We start from the raw sequence: 13,583 nt of genomic DNA, 5'->3' as shown, positions 1-13,583 counted from the left end.
TTAGTCAGACAGACAGGCAGATGGACAGATAGAAAGATGGACAGATGCTCTTCCACAGTGAGATTTTAATCGATCCGACTCAATGCTGAGCACGCACTTTCTACAAAGCATGTCAGTGTATCCAAGGACAGATCTCTGTAAATGGGAAACAGCATGTCACATACATTCACACGGAGCACTGTAACTGGCCGTAGGGTCCAAACTGCAGGGTGGAAACTTGTATGAGGGTTAGTGGGTGGCTGTAGTCCTCTGAGGGCTTGTTTTACTATACACTTTATCAACTGTAGCTTCAACTGTACTGTAAAAAATAAAACTGATTTACGCTCTCCTCTAGATTGCTCTCTTCCAAGTAGTAAAAAGATTAGCCAGCAGTGGCAAAGTATCATCTGAGAAATGTCAATGCAGCGATATATTCTCTTCATCTCTCTCTGCCCTTGTACCATCTTGCCAATCACTCCTCCAAGCCACAGTCCTTTGCCTTTTAGCCAAATGTGGGTCAGAAAAGGTCTGGTCCACAGAGGCGTCGTGGTGAGAATAATGAAACAGAAATGGAGAACATCTGAGAATATATAAGCACTGTTGGGACACACCGTCATTCTCTGGTGCCACAAATGAGCCAATTAGGCTCAGACTTGTCTTTTCATGAGGATGCTAATGGTGGATGCTGCAATGAGATCTTGTTTTCCCTGAAAATTTCCACTGAACTTTGATTTATTTTTAAGCAGTTTGCATGTATGTGTGCATTTATGTGTGTCTGTGTGGGAGAGATGATGCTCTTTCATCTTAGTTTCTACTCTGTGTATTCTTTTCAGGGTGAATTGTTAGTGTTAGCGCGTTACTTCAGTCTGACACTGCAGTTTGTTTAGGAGCATTCATATTTGAATATTTGCTGAAATCATCCTACAAACAAATGTCATTTTTATAAAAACATTTGGCCATGGACTCACCATAGTCGCTTTCGTAAAAAATGATGAACTTCTGCCAGTGCAGCTCTGAAACAAGGGTGAGCAGGACGTCATTGATTCGAACAGGTGGACGGGCAGCCAATGTGTAGCTTTCCCCGTCTGGGCTGGGGTTGAGCTGGCAGGCGGTGCGGGGTGCACCATCCCCGTTTCTCTGGATGAAAAGGTGGGGAATGTGCATTGCATCTGTCAGAGACTGCAGGGCACTTGCAGCTGCACACCCAGTGGATGTTACCAGAGCGAGGATCCCCTGGTTCATCAGCTCACATGCTGGACAGAGGAAAATTAAGGAAGGGTGGATGAAGTGAAGGAAGTAAGAGTGAAGAGGACACACAAGGATAGATGATGTGGATGTATTTGGAGAGATAAAGGAAACAAAAAATAATAAGAAAACAGATATATGGAGAAAAAAAGACCACATGGTTAGATATGCATTTCAAGTCAAACTGTCATCAATTCCAAAAACATTTTCATTAAACAATAAATCATATTTTTCAGGTTTTAAGAGCGCTGTACATTATCCAAGATGTGTGCTGAGAATTCAAGATGGTTCTTTGTGTATCCTACTTAAGACTGCGTCTGAGCCTCTGCAGTTGAGAACAGATCACAGAGAGGAGGGGGCTGGTTCTGAAGTTGTATTATAATGTGTAGATGAGAGATTCAGTGGGGGGCATCCTCTAATCCTTGTCCCCAGACAAAAACGAGACAGCTGATTAAAGTGAAAAGCTCGCTTAAGTCAACAGTCACTCGAAAACAGCCGATGATTCAAAAAGCTACAGGAGTCTGCACGGTTCTCAGAGAGAGTGAGTCACTAATAAACATTGGGAATATTTTAGCTGAATACAGAAAGTTAGATGGTAAATGATGCCTCCAGGAGTCTAAAACTTGTCGCATACAACCTTCTTTATCTGTCTTTCATGCATGCATGATGAAAATCTGCAAACCACCACAGATTGAGTCTGCAGAAACATGCTTGTAATGTCTGTGGTGGGTCTTAACATCCAGACATTATTATTTACACATGTAATAATTCGGGCAAAATCTGTTTTAGATCCTCTTAAGGCAGGTCAGCATGTCTGCTGGAACAAAATGCCAGATATGTATTAAAAGTGAAAATGCCCTCTTTGACATTTTTAATATGTCTGAAATTAACAAGAAAAGCTGTTCTGTCTAAGTGGTGGTAAATAATTAATGAGAGTGGGTCGACTTGATGTTGTAGTGATGTCAAATATGAGGCGCTCCTTATTTGCTCTTCAAATTATCTGAGAGTTGATCGATGACCTTTAAAGATGAATCATTCCACCAAATTGAAAACAGGTTTAGTGCTGACGATGGCTGAGATTTCTTTACTATAACTGTAAAGAAGTATCACACAAGACATTGTGAGCACCACAAGTTTATGTCTATCTTTGATGAAGTTATGTGTACTTGGGTAAAATACAGTTTATAGGTTCTTTTACTTTCTACTACAGCTGATTTTCATGTGCTTCTGAAACATTCCTCTGCAGAAAATAAATCCAAATTTCATGTTTAACAAAAGCTTAAACTAACTGTGCATCAGGCAATTTTCACAAGATACAAGACTTATTCTAAAGCAATATTACATTATCAGTTGCAACCAAGACTCATTATTTTGATAAATCTTTCAGGAAAAATTCATAATTGCTGACCCTATATACCGTTGACCCACGCTTCTTGCGGAGTATAGATGCTGTGAAGCAAAACATATTTGCATCCTCTCTTAGGTTAAAAGATGCAAAACACAGAAATTGGCAATTAGGAGGAAAGAGAAAGTGATGTGAATCCAAATGCAAAACAGTTTTTAATGAAGAATATTGAATTTGCATTTAATTTTAGGCTCTGTCTCTGTTATGAGCTGCATAATCATCTACTACAGGGATTGTCTAATTTTGCATGTGACACAAGACAAGGCTACGGCAAATGCTGCCTTTAAAATTCAAGTCACCATTTCTCACGCAGCAGGGCTCTTATAAATTCAGCATAAACAGCTGAGCATATTGTACAAAACAGCAATTAAATGTTCTCTCACTGCATTTCATAATAGCACCCAATTATGCGGTCTACTTCAATGTCTGCAAAGTGTAGCACAAAGTGATTGCACTGCATTCTGAAAACGTATGATATCCTCCAATCTCTTGATGTCAAGCATTTTAAGAAGGACTACATAACAAGAACATTTCATAAACATATACAGGTAAGATACCATAGAGGCCTGAGAAGAAGGGTTGAGGGAAGGATGATAAGAGGAGGTGTTATGTGAATGGAGCCATACTGTGGAAGGGTTGTGTATGTGTGTGTGAATGTATGGCGGAGGGGGAAGACTATTACTGTGACAAATGACGATTTCATCTGCTGACTGCAAGCACAGGAGTACATTAAGGCTCTGTAAATCATGAGTACAGGGGCAACTAAATAACATGCTGAGGAGGAGCGGAGAAAGTGGGAATGTCAGACAGCCAAGGCAGAGGGAGATGCACTGTAGTCGAAGTAGAACAAGGAAGAGAGCGCAAGAGAAATAGAGGGATTATTTGTAGCTTTTTGCATGAATGCTCAGGAGAGTGCAAGAAAGACTTCTCCAAAGCAGGAAGTGTGTTACTGTTTCTATGTGTGTGTGTGTGTGGGAGCGAGACAAGAGAGACTTTCATGGATGCCAGCATGTGCAACAGGGCACTTGGCAAATATTCCTTTGTGCAACATGAAATGCTAATACTCTGCTCAGCAGGAAGTCATGTGATTGACAGTAAAACAAATCTAGAGCACGCTTTAACACTGATACAGTGTCTAAATGTGTCAGCTGGTAACAATAAGCTACTGTACTGTACTGTGCGCTGAAAAGAGAGATGGTCTGTTCCTGAGAGTTGCTGGTGTTATTGCTTCTTGGATTCTAGTTTAAAGATGCTAATCGTGTTAATGATGAGACAGTAATACAAAAATCATGTTAATGATCATGTTAATCAGCAATAACTTTGATCATTCATTAGCCTAATTGAACAATGGCAAACAAAGAAGTATTTCTCTGCTGGAGAGACGATCTTTTCATAAAACTGGGCTGTCTGTGCAGTAGAGAGATGCAAATACTTTTGAAACTGGTACTACATGTACAAAGAAAACAGAAAAAAGAGCTAGCTCTTGCTTATAGATATAATACCTACAGCAAGTAGAATGCAGCACACCAGACCAACAAATGCTCCCGTTGGGAGGTGGCGTAATGGAAACTCGTCCATTTGACACTATGGTGGCCGACTGGAAACAAACAACGTTGGATTACAGTTAAACCAAAACATATTTCTGAAAACATTTAGGCTGCGAAAAAAGGCAACCCAGTGACAAAATCTTGGTTTATTATTGATCAGCACTGCCTAGCTTTTCAGTTTGATCCCATTTTTTTCAGCCTCTGTTTTCACTGTGCAGAAGACACTCTTTGTGTCCTAGTGACAGTATGTGTGGCAGAAATACAGCCTGTACAGGCAAAAGCCAAAAAGCCAGTGAAACTCTGTCTTATGACACATCACATGGCAGAGATTCACTTGAAGGGAAGTTTACCACAATTCATTTACACATTATTTCTATATTGTGACACAGAGTTGGTTGATCCCTTTATGCTTCTCAAATAAAGATTTGCCACTTTTCTGTATTTTTTAAAGAGTGAAAAATAAGTCTTTAAACCCAATAATGAATTAGCGTTTTTGCACTTCCGCTTCCCTTTTCTTGAAGTCGACAGGTTTTTTGAATTGTTGGATGCCTGTAATAAGGTTTGTGGTAAACACAAGCTCAAGAGACTTTCACATTTTGTACTCTTACGAAGAATACAAAATACTCCATTTGTCAATTCTGAAGCTTTTACATGTCTTAAAAATGGCCGTTGCTCAGAAGCGGCTAAATGAGAAAAAAGAACAGATGATGCTGAACGCAACTTTTCATTCTTGTTCTGGTGGTGATGTTGAAGTCATAGCTTACAGCAAGTATGCTTAACAAAACAAAATATGTAAATATCATTAACTTTTCTCCAACAAAAGAAAAAAAATGCCTACAGAAAAACATCATCCATGCACCACTCTGCTATTTTCAATTTAATCTCTTTGGGTTTTGGACTGTTGGTCAGACAAAAAAAGACATTTGAGGATGCCTCACAACTTGTAATAGGCTTTTTCTACTTGTATTTAAACAAATTGTTTACTCAAATAAATAATCATACACATTAACCAATAATGGATATAATCATTAGTTGTAGCTCTAAACTATATCTTCGCATAATTACTGTAATCAAAAGAGTCTGTGGTTAAAATGATTGGCAGCATTTATCTTGCGCCTACTGTACAGTGCAAGTGTTCCTAAACTTACTGCAGGACCACATGTATCATTTATTTCACTTGTTCCACCATCTGCTATAGCAAGAAACTCCAAATCTTCATTTGTGCTAAAAGAACACTGGCCCATGAAGAAACATATTTTTTTCTTTTTATGATGCGTCGACCCTACCCCCCATCCCTTAGCCGCTTTTAGCAGACTGTGGCTAAAGTGTGTCTGTGGCCATTTTGGCTTCATAATGGACACCCCGGGCCCATTATACAGGAGACAGCCCACTGACAGGAGGCAGAAGCGCTCCACAGTCATTGGCAAGGATGATAATGGTGGAATAATGACTCTTAAATGTTCCCCCTGAAGTGGACAGGGACCATCACTCATTTCCTGCTAGCTATGACATCTAATGTCAGCACTCCTATACAGTATATACACCTTAACGGAATATCTTCTCCTGCCAGTATAATGCATATGAAGCATTCAAAAACCAATGAGCTATCAAAACTGTACTAATATGGACAAATATGATAAATATATAGACTGTGTAGCAATAGATGGGAGGCAGAATTTTAAAAGAGTTAACAACTCTACTGTAATTAAAGGAGCTCTAACAGGGAGATGCAAACAACAGCTGCTTTCTTTGGAAAAAGAGATTTACTAATCCATCAAACCCATTGTGGAGAAGCAGTCATTTTCTTCTCAGTAATGGTATGGTTGATCGATGGATGATGAATTCTCTGGAGGTAGATGAATTATTAAACAAGTCTAATCATCACTGCATAACTTTAAAACCTCGATACAATTACCATCACAATGAGATCATGTATTTTCACTTAACTGTCAGCAAATTCAGAGACCAAATCATGGAAGAGCCTGGGAGACTGAGAGCAATTCTTTCCGATTCCTACACTCATAATTGAAACTGTTATAAAGGACGTCTGCCATGCGGATCAAGGCTGATCTACAAAGGCACACAGTATTTTTCTGCCGAAGCCCTCGCCTCATCAGACCAGTTCAGTTATGCACGGATGGTTTAGGGAGGGGAAAAAAAATTAGCATCAAGACACCAAGCTGAAAGAAGACATTACAGCTTTGTGCCACACAATCTGTTTGCCCATGAAAACATGATGTCATCAGTCTCTTGGCCTCATTTTACCAATGTGATATGAAGGGAGGAAACAAGCCACCACACTACTGATGTAGTGAATATTGCATAAATTGGGGCTGTCGTAGTGATTTCACAGTCTAGATAAGACAGTCTCATTTAGTTTGCTCTGACTCAGAGCACAATCCCAGGATTCAAAGGGGAGTCACCACTGAGATAAATGCTGCAATGTTGTCAACACCACTCTACCCTGCAGTGACAATGGTGTGAGTCTGATCTAATTGAGACAGCTTGTAACGCGTGATTCAGAATGAAATATTGTCTGTTTTGTATCACTCAGAGACTGCTTGAAAAGACTCCGCCTGCACTGTTACGCTTTTTGTTATTTTTAGGATGAGCACCTACTTATTCCCTCTGCATATGAAATCAAGAGATAAAGATGTTAAACATCATCTAACAATAAATCAAGGAATTTGTCTGTGTGTGTGTGTGTGTGTGTGTGTGTGCATGTAGATGTGTGTGTTCTCTGCATATCTCGAGAACCGTTCATCTGATCTACTTCACACTTGGCAGGTGTATTGCTGGAGCGTCAAGGACATGCAGTGTTGAATTTGGTGTGATTTAGGCACGCAACATGTTCAATATTAATAAACTGTGAATGAATAAGTAAACAGCGCTCTGTGGGTCTGTGGGGGCGGGGCTTCAGGGCTCTGAGAGTCGAGCATGACTTCAACTGTTGCTGTCACTTGATACATTTTATTGAGCTACACATGAATAATGAGAAACCTAAGATGTTACAACCACTGAACATATCAGCGATGTAACTTTTTGAATCAACACTTTCTGAACCCTAAGGAAGCGCAGGGGTCTGCTGAGTAGAGCAACATGTCATCCGCAGCAGGCTGGCTGTAGCTATAGCTATAGCTTATCGACCACAGTTTAGCATATGCTAACGTTAAAACCGAACTCTTCTTCATCAACAGCTCTGTGGACTGAGTCGAACATGTCGTCTGCAGTTCACTTTTGCAGCTAAATGCTCAGTTTACTAAAGATAACACCAAAGTGTGTGCATTTGCTGTACTGACTTTGAACACGAATAACATTACCACTGCCAAATATCTGTAAATTTAAGCCATGCTCTACTCTTTAACCGCAGTGGCTATTTCAAAGGTAGCGACTAATATGCCTATTTGGAAATTAATACCTCTGCTCAGTGTATTTTATCAATGTTTCTCACCAGAAGTAGCCAAGACGAAGAAGTGTGTTTTTCAGGAATGGATTGAGTTATTTGGCGGCCCCAGGCAAACGCTGTCCTTCTTTACTTTTCACCCTTTCTACAACTGGGGATCTTAGTATTGGCAGTGGTAGAAGAAGTACTGAAAACCTTTTTGTATGAGCAGTTCTCAAGAAAGCAGCAAGCAGCAATACCAGAGGCCAAGCAATCGGGCTGTTCTCAACTGGCATGTTTTGAACGGACACTGCACTTGTAATGTAATATTAGAATGTGATCACAGAAGAATTTAGGCTTGGATTCCACAAAGAAACGGCTGCAACCTGAATATTGACTACATTAATGAATTTGAGCTTACATTGTTACTAGAAAACATTACAAAGAAAATTATGATCTGCCAGACATTTACATCCCTCTATGTACTTCAGTGTATCAAAGCTGGTTCATATCTCTCCTTTTTTTCAGCTAAAAATTACTGATTACAGCACAAAGTGCTGATATCAAGATAACTGACTGCTAAATTGGTCATTGATGGTTTTTAAGCATTCAGCGGGGAAAACTGGCACAAAGTGCAGTTGTTTTTTTTTTCAGTTTTAGCTGGTGGGAGATTCATAAGAACTTTAAATGATCCATATCACGCTCAGCTAAGAGGAGACTGGATGTTGTGTCATTTCCTCATTATGAATGGGCGCTTCCACTCTGCTTTTGGCAGCTTCCCACAACATAATAGCTCTTCACCACACAGAAGGGAGAAATGGAATAGATCAGTATTATATGGCAGCTGGACCAGGGCTTAGTTCAACATTTCAGTGTACAGCAACATTGCACCTCCAATAAGAATGAATCGTCTTTCCATCGCTCTCTCTCTCTCACTCACTCAGACTCATCCACGGCCCTTTCCCCATGCGTCCACTCCTGCTGTCAGACTAAGATAAGGGTACATATCCCCATCAATACTATTGATGCTAAGACTGCCTATGTCATCTGAACTGTGAAGGAGTGTTTTACTGCTGTAAATTATACCTTTCACACAACTGACAGGTAGAATGGCAGAAACAGACTTAGTACAGCAGATACTGTTTATATACAGGGAGGCTATAATAACAGGACCTGTATAGTTCAGCAAAACCCAATGCAGGAGCCCTGCAATAAATAATATCTATGTATAGCGTGAATGTTCAATTTCTCTTTTGCTCATAGGGGTGGATGGGAACACCTCATAATACAATGGGATTTAATATAACACTTCCACAACCTACAGCCTCTGAAATCAGCTGAATTGGTGCCTCTCTGACACAGTCTGATAAAATATTTAACCTATGATGGTAACCATCCAAAACTTCTGGCCTTCACAGGATCCACACTGGGTCCCCTGCTAAGTCCTTGATGTGATACCTCACTGTGATCCCCCCTCGGTGCATGCAGTGCGGCCTTGTAATGCGCCTGAGCACCGTGCGGAAAACCAGTTACACTGGTTTAACTTCCACCAGAAGGGACAGTGCTTATGGAGGGCTTACTGCCATCAGACTGCTGTTGTGTGACCATTTCACTCAAAGTTTGCCCATTGCCACTGGACATCTACATTGATCTGGTTCGCCTAAAATAAGTTGTTCTTATGTTTGATGTGTAAGGAGTTTGCTCCATGCTTAATTTTTCGGAAATGTATCTAAAATGATTAACAAGACATCAAAAATAATTTACATTTGGTAAAATAGTGTTGACATAAATACATTGAGTATTTTGTTTTAAATGTCTCAGTTAGTATTAATATCATACAGTCTAACTTCCATAAAGAGTTGATACACCACAGGCCTGAGATACTGTCAGATGTGATTTTGTATACTGTAAAAACTGACAAGTTGATTTTACTTTTTAATAAATCTAGGAAACCCAGTGCCTTAAAAAGTGTAAATAAACTATTAATCTTATTTTCTGTTCATATCTAATTAAGTTTACTTAGCTATATTTACTTAATTTTGTAAAGTTGTTGGAACTTAAAAATCACAAGTTTAATTATATCTATCTTAGTTTTAGGAACTGCAGTACACCAAGTTTACTGTATGATATAGCTGTATTCTGCATACCATCATATTTGTATATTTGTAAACATTTAATGAAAACAGAACTTGTAGATCTTCATTTGCAAAATCCTTTACATCATGATCAAGTTAAGTCAGACTAACTTGATTTACGATAAGATATTTAGATAGCTTATAGATAAGTTAAGATATGAAGTAAACACAAATCAAGATTTATAGTTATATTAACTTTTGTTTTTTAAGGCAGTTGGTCTCAGAGTTTATTTTGTAAGTTGAAGTTGTCATATTTTACACTGTAAACCAAGGTTTATAATGTTTAAAATATTTCAATAATAACTACTGACAACTAGATGGGCAGCAAACATTATTGGGGGTGGGGGGGGAGAGCGTTCCAGCTGGCAGCCCGAGAGCCTCCACGCAGGGCCAGCAATTCCTAGTGGCTGACATTGTAATAAGCCTCGCAAATGCAGTTTGTATTAAAATGACATTACAGGGACATCCTGTTCGCCTGACAGTTTGATGATTCTGACCATATACTTGCAGTGTGCTTGGTTTGAGTCAAGCTGGGGACATTTATTGCATGGCATCTCACTCCCATCATATCATGTCAGCTCTCTTGTGTCACCTGTCCATTAAAGGAAGGGAGGAAGGAAAGACATTAAAGGACAGAAGGAAACCCATTAGTAATACTCTGGTGGGGAAAAAAAAAAGAAATAGTTGGATTACACTGCGAAGATCTCATTGGGTGTGTATTCTTTTTTTCAGCGTAAAATGGAAAAATTTCAATTAATCCCTAAATATTGCAAAAGAACAAACCAAAAAAAAACATGCTTGGGGGAGGTGAAAATGTTAAATGTTAATATTAATGTTAAAATGGTAATAAAAAGTACACGGAATTAAGTGCAATCAATGTACCGTCATTGCAGTGGCCACTGCAAGCTTTCTTCCCCATCTCTGAACAAGTTTTAACATGCTTCTGTATGCATGCAGGGCCGTTACCAAAACTCTTCCAAGAGCACAGAACTGTAATGTTAGCAGTTAAAAACTCTCTATTTCCATTTTCAGTGTGTTTTCTGCCATGATCCATCCATTTCCCTCTATTTGAAGTTTGACTGTTACTCACGTCATATCGTTGCACGCTCAGCTACTGCATATTTTAATGAATCAACACTTAATAATCTAACAACAGCAGTGGATAGAAAAGTGCATGAATTTGCTTTTTGGGATTTTTTTTTCAAAATGTGGTTACAATTTGCATTACATTTGGATTAAAACCCAACTACTGTGTACAGACCTATATGTGGAGGATGCCAAAAGAGAAAAAAAAATGGTGGAGTGATCCAACACAATCAGATTGTACTGAAATAACATGTTCACATTTCTATTCTGCAATCTGTAAAATCAAATTAACTTTTCTCATGGAGCGAGAACTCAAAAGTCAATGGCATTTGGCTTTACTGTAAAGCCACTTGTTGTTGACCACAGCAATTTCTAAAGCCTGAATTGGTTCTGATAACTTGCCAGTAATTCACTGTAATGTGTGTGTAATGTGTAATGTGTTGCAATACAAATGTGAGACATAGCTTGTGTATTTGTTCATGTCTTAAATCCTGCTATTCTTATAAAGCACATTATGTCAATGTGACTGAACATGAGTCATAACCAGTTCCCAAACCTTTTTCACATAATGCACTGTAATAATGCTAATTCACAATGTACATAAATATAAACCCACTGCCGACATTTACGGTAACTTTAAATACCAACTGTTATTATCTGACCTACACCATGCACAGACTAGCTTTAGCAGCTCACAGAGGAACTGGCTGCTGCTCTTCTTTGTGTGAAATCTAAAGAACAAATGTATACAAAAATCATACACAGTAAAATCTTTGTAGCTTACAAAAGTATGGATAGTGTACTGTGGTTTTCCATCATTCTTTTTGTCTAAGGCTTTGTATTGGGGCTGCTGCTTTGTGTTCTCTGCTCCAGAAGCTGCAATCAATCAAAAAATATATTATAGTATATTGAACATCAAAATGGTTTGTGGACTGACAATGAGACCAGGTTTGTTCTCTAGTGCTTTCATGTCTCCCCGCCCGGGTCCCTATGTTAAATATACTTTTGAGAGCTGGCTCTTATTATTTTTGACATTGGGGCTGACAAAAGAAGATAGCTGCTGTGCCCTGTGAAATTTATGCTTGGGGATATTTTTTTGACTGCTGGTACCCGAGAGACGCGACAGAAAGAGGCCTGCAGTCTAAATCTCTGCAGCCTGGGAGAAGAGCTTGCCTTAATGCAACAGAATCCACTCTGTATACATTCAGTAAACAAGGTAAAAAATATATATATTAAAAAAAAGCAGAACTATTGGACTGGGAAGACACACCCAATGCGTAAATCTCAGAAATTGCTAAGTCACTGACTGCTATTCTGACAATGAAAGTGATGCCACCAGACAACGATATAAACAACACCACCAAACTGTGATACAACTAGCTGCCACATCTCATGGCATTAATTTAAACTGTTGAACAACTAGTGGCAAACATGGGTGGGAAGTCGGAGCCTGTAACATAAAAAATTCGAATTCTAACATCATATTGATGTCTCTGTTAAAACAAGACGACAAATGCCACTCTAAAACTGTATTTATATTAAGCTATTTGAATGAATACGCAGCACAAGGCATATCCTTGTTATCTCTCGTCTCCTTCCTTCCTCTTTCAGAGTGCTTTCGACTCTCTGTCACTTGTTCTCTCATCAACTTAGCACAGCCACTGTTCCTTCCAGGGCTAATATGGTCAGTCTAATGTGCATTACGTAGTCCTTTGCATACACAATGATTTAACAGTGTGTTTGTTGTTCTTTTTTTCCACTACTATGAGGTTGATTAGCTTTCTTACAATTAACATTCAGCAATGCCTGTTGGGACAAGCCACTCCATTGGCAACACTGTGCTGAATGTTGAAACAGGTGAATGGGGAGCTGAGTTTTTATATGGCAAACATGTGTTTGGGTTTTGTGTTGATTGATTTGGATGGTGTTATCGAGAAAGATTGGCTAGCATTGTTGGAGGATAATCATGACACATTTCACCATTGGGACAGGGACAGGCTGGGTGTTTGCTTGTCTGCTGGAATTAGAAACATTAGGATACAACTCACGCTCTCTGTAATGTTTCATTTGCTCTGATATTATCTCTTTTTTTTTATCTCTTTGTCTGTAGTTTTCTGGTCTCTTTGTCCATTTCACTCAGTCCCCCCCTCATCTGATCTCTCTGTGTTTGCCTCTCACTTGTCCTTTTCATTTCATCCTGCATGTTGCATATCACAATCTGCCCTTGTCTTTCTCTGTCCATTTGCATCTCAAGCAGTACCTCAAACATGCAAGATAAAAAATTAATAATGAGTTCATTAAAGAATGTTATTTTCTCTTTGTGCTGCAGTTGGAGAATATGACATGAGGTTGGAGGATTAAATAACATCATCTTTTATAAGGTCTTGCTCCTCCAACAAGGTGGTTGTTTTAAAATCGATGACCCACCAACAGTGGTCAAATAACAAGACCGAGTCAACAAATATAAATGAGTAAAGTCAGTGGTTGCATAACAACTAACCAAGGAGCAAGCTTATTCCTTTTCTCTGAAAATCTGAATCAAAAAGAAAATGTAATGTAGCATCAGTCTGAATTCCTGTCTAGCCCCTTATTCTTTAATTTCCCCAACAGGGCTTACATGTGGTTTATGTGATAACAGTGTAAAGAGGTAGTCAAGGGCTCAGGAGTATAACCTCTAAAGTGCCGTTGTGATTTATAGCTCTCCCCCGACATCTCACAGATACAAGTTTTTAAATTCTTTAGGCAGCCCTGAGTTCACTTTAGAAGTCGAGTCAATCTGTCTGCAGCAGCTCATGTTTTGGTAG

The 13,583-nt window shown here is 39.1% G+C and overlaps 1 protein-coding gene across 1 annotated transcript in view; it reads right to left on the bottom strand.

Moving 5' to 3' along the window:
* The window catches only part of grid1a (glutamate receptor, ionotropic, delta 1a), a 296,842-nt gene that overhangs the window by 132,478 nt on the left and 150,781 nt on the right, over nt 1–13,583 (bottom strand). Inside the window, exon 3 of the mRNA XM_042502252.1 lies at nt 948–1,232. Within this exon, the coding sequence (XP_042358186.1) occupies nt 948–1,232 (285 nt within the window). The remainder of the gene's footprint in view (nt 1–947; nt 1,233–13,583) is intronic.

Source organism: Plectropomus leopardus, chromosome 15 (genome assembly GCF_008729295.1).
Source record: "Plectropomus leopardus isolate mb chromosome 15, YSFRI_Pleo_2.0, whole genome shotgun sequence".
NCBI classification, from domain to species: domain Eukaryota; kingdom Metazoa; phylum Chordata; class Actinopteri; order Perciformes; family Serranidae; genus Plectropomus; species Plectropomus leopardus.
Note: the sequence above shows the minus strand (reverse complement) of the source record. Positions and strands in the feature narration are given on the sequence as shown.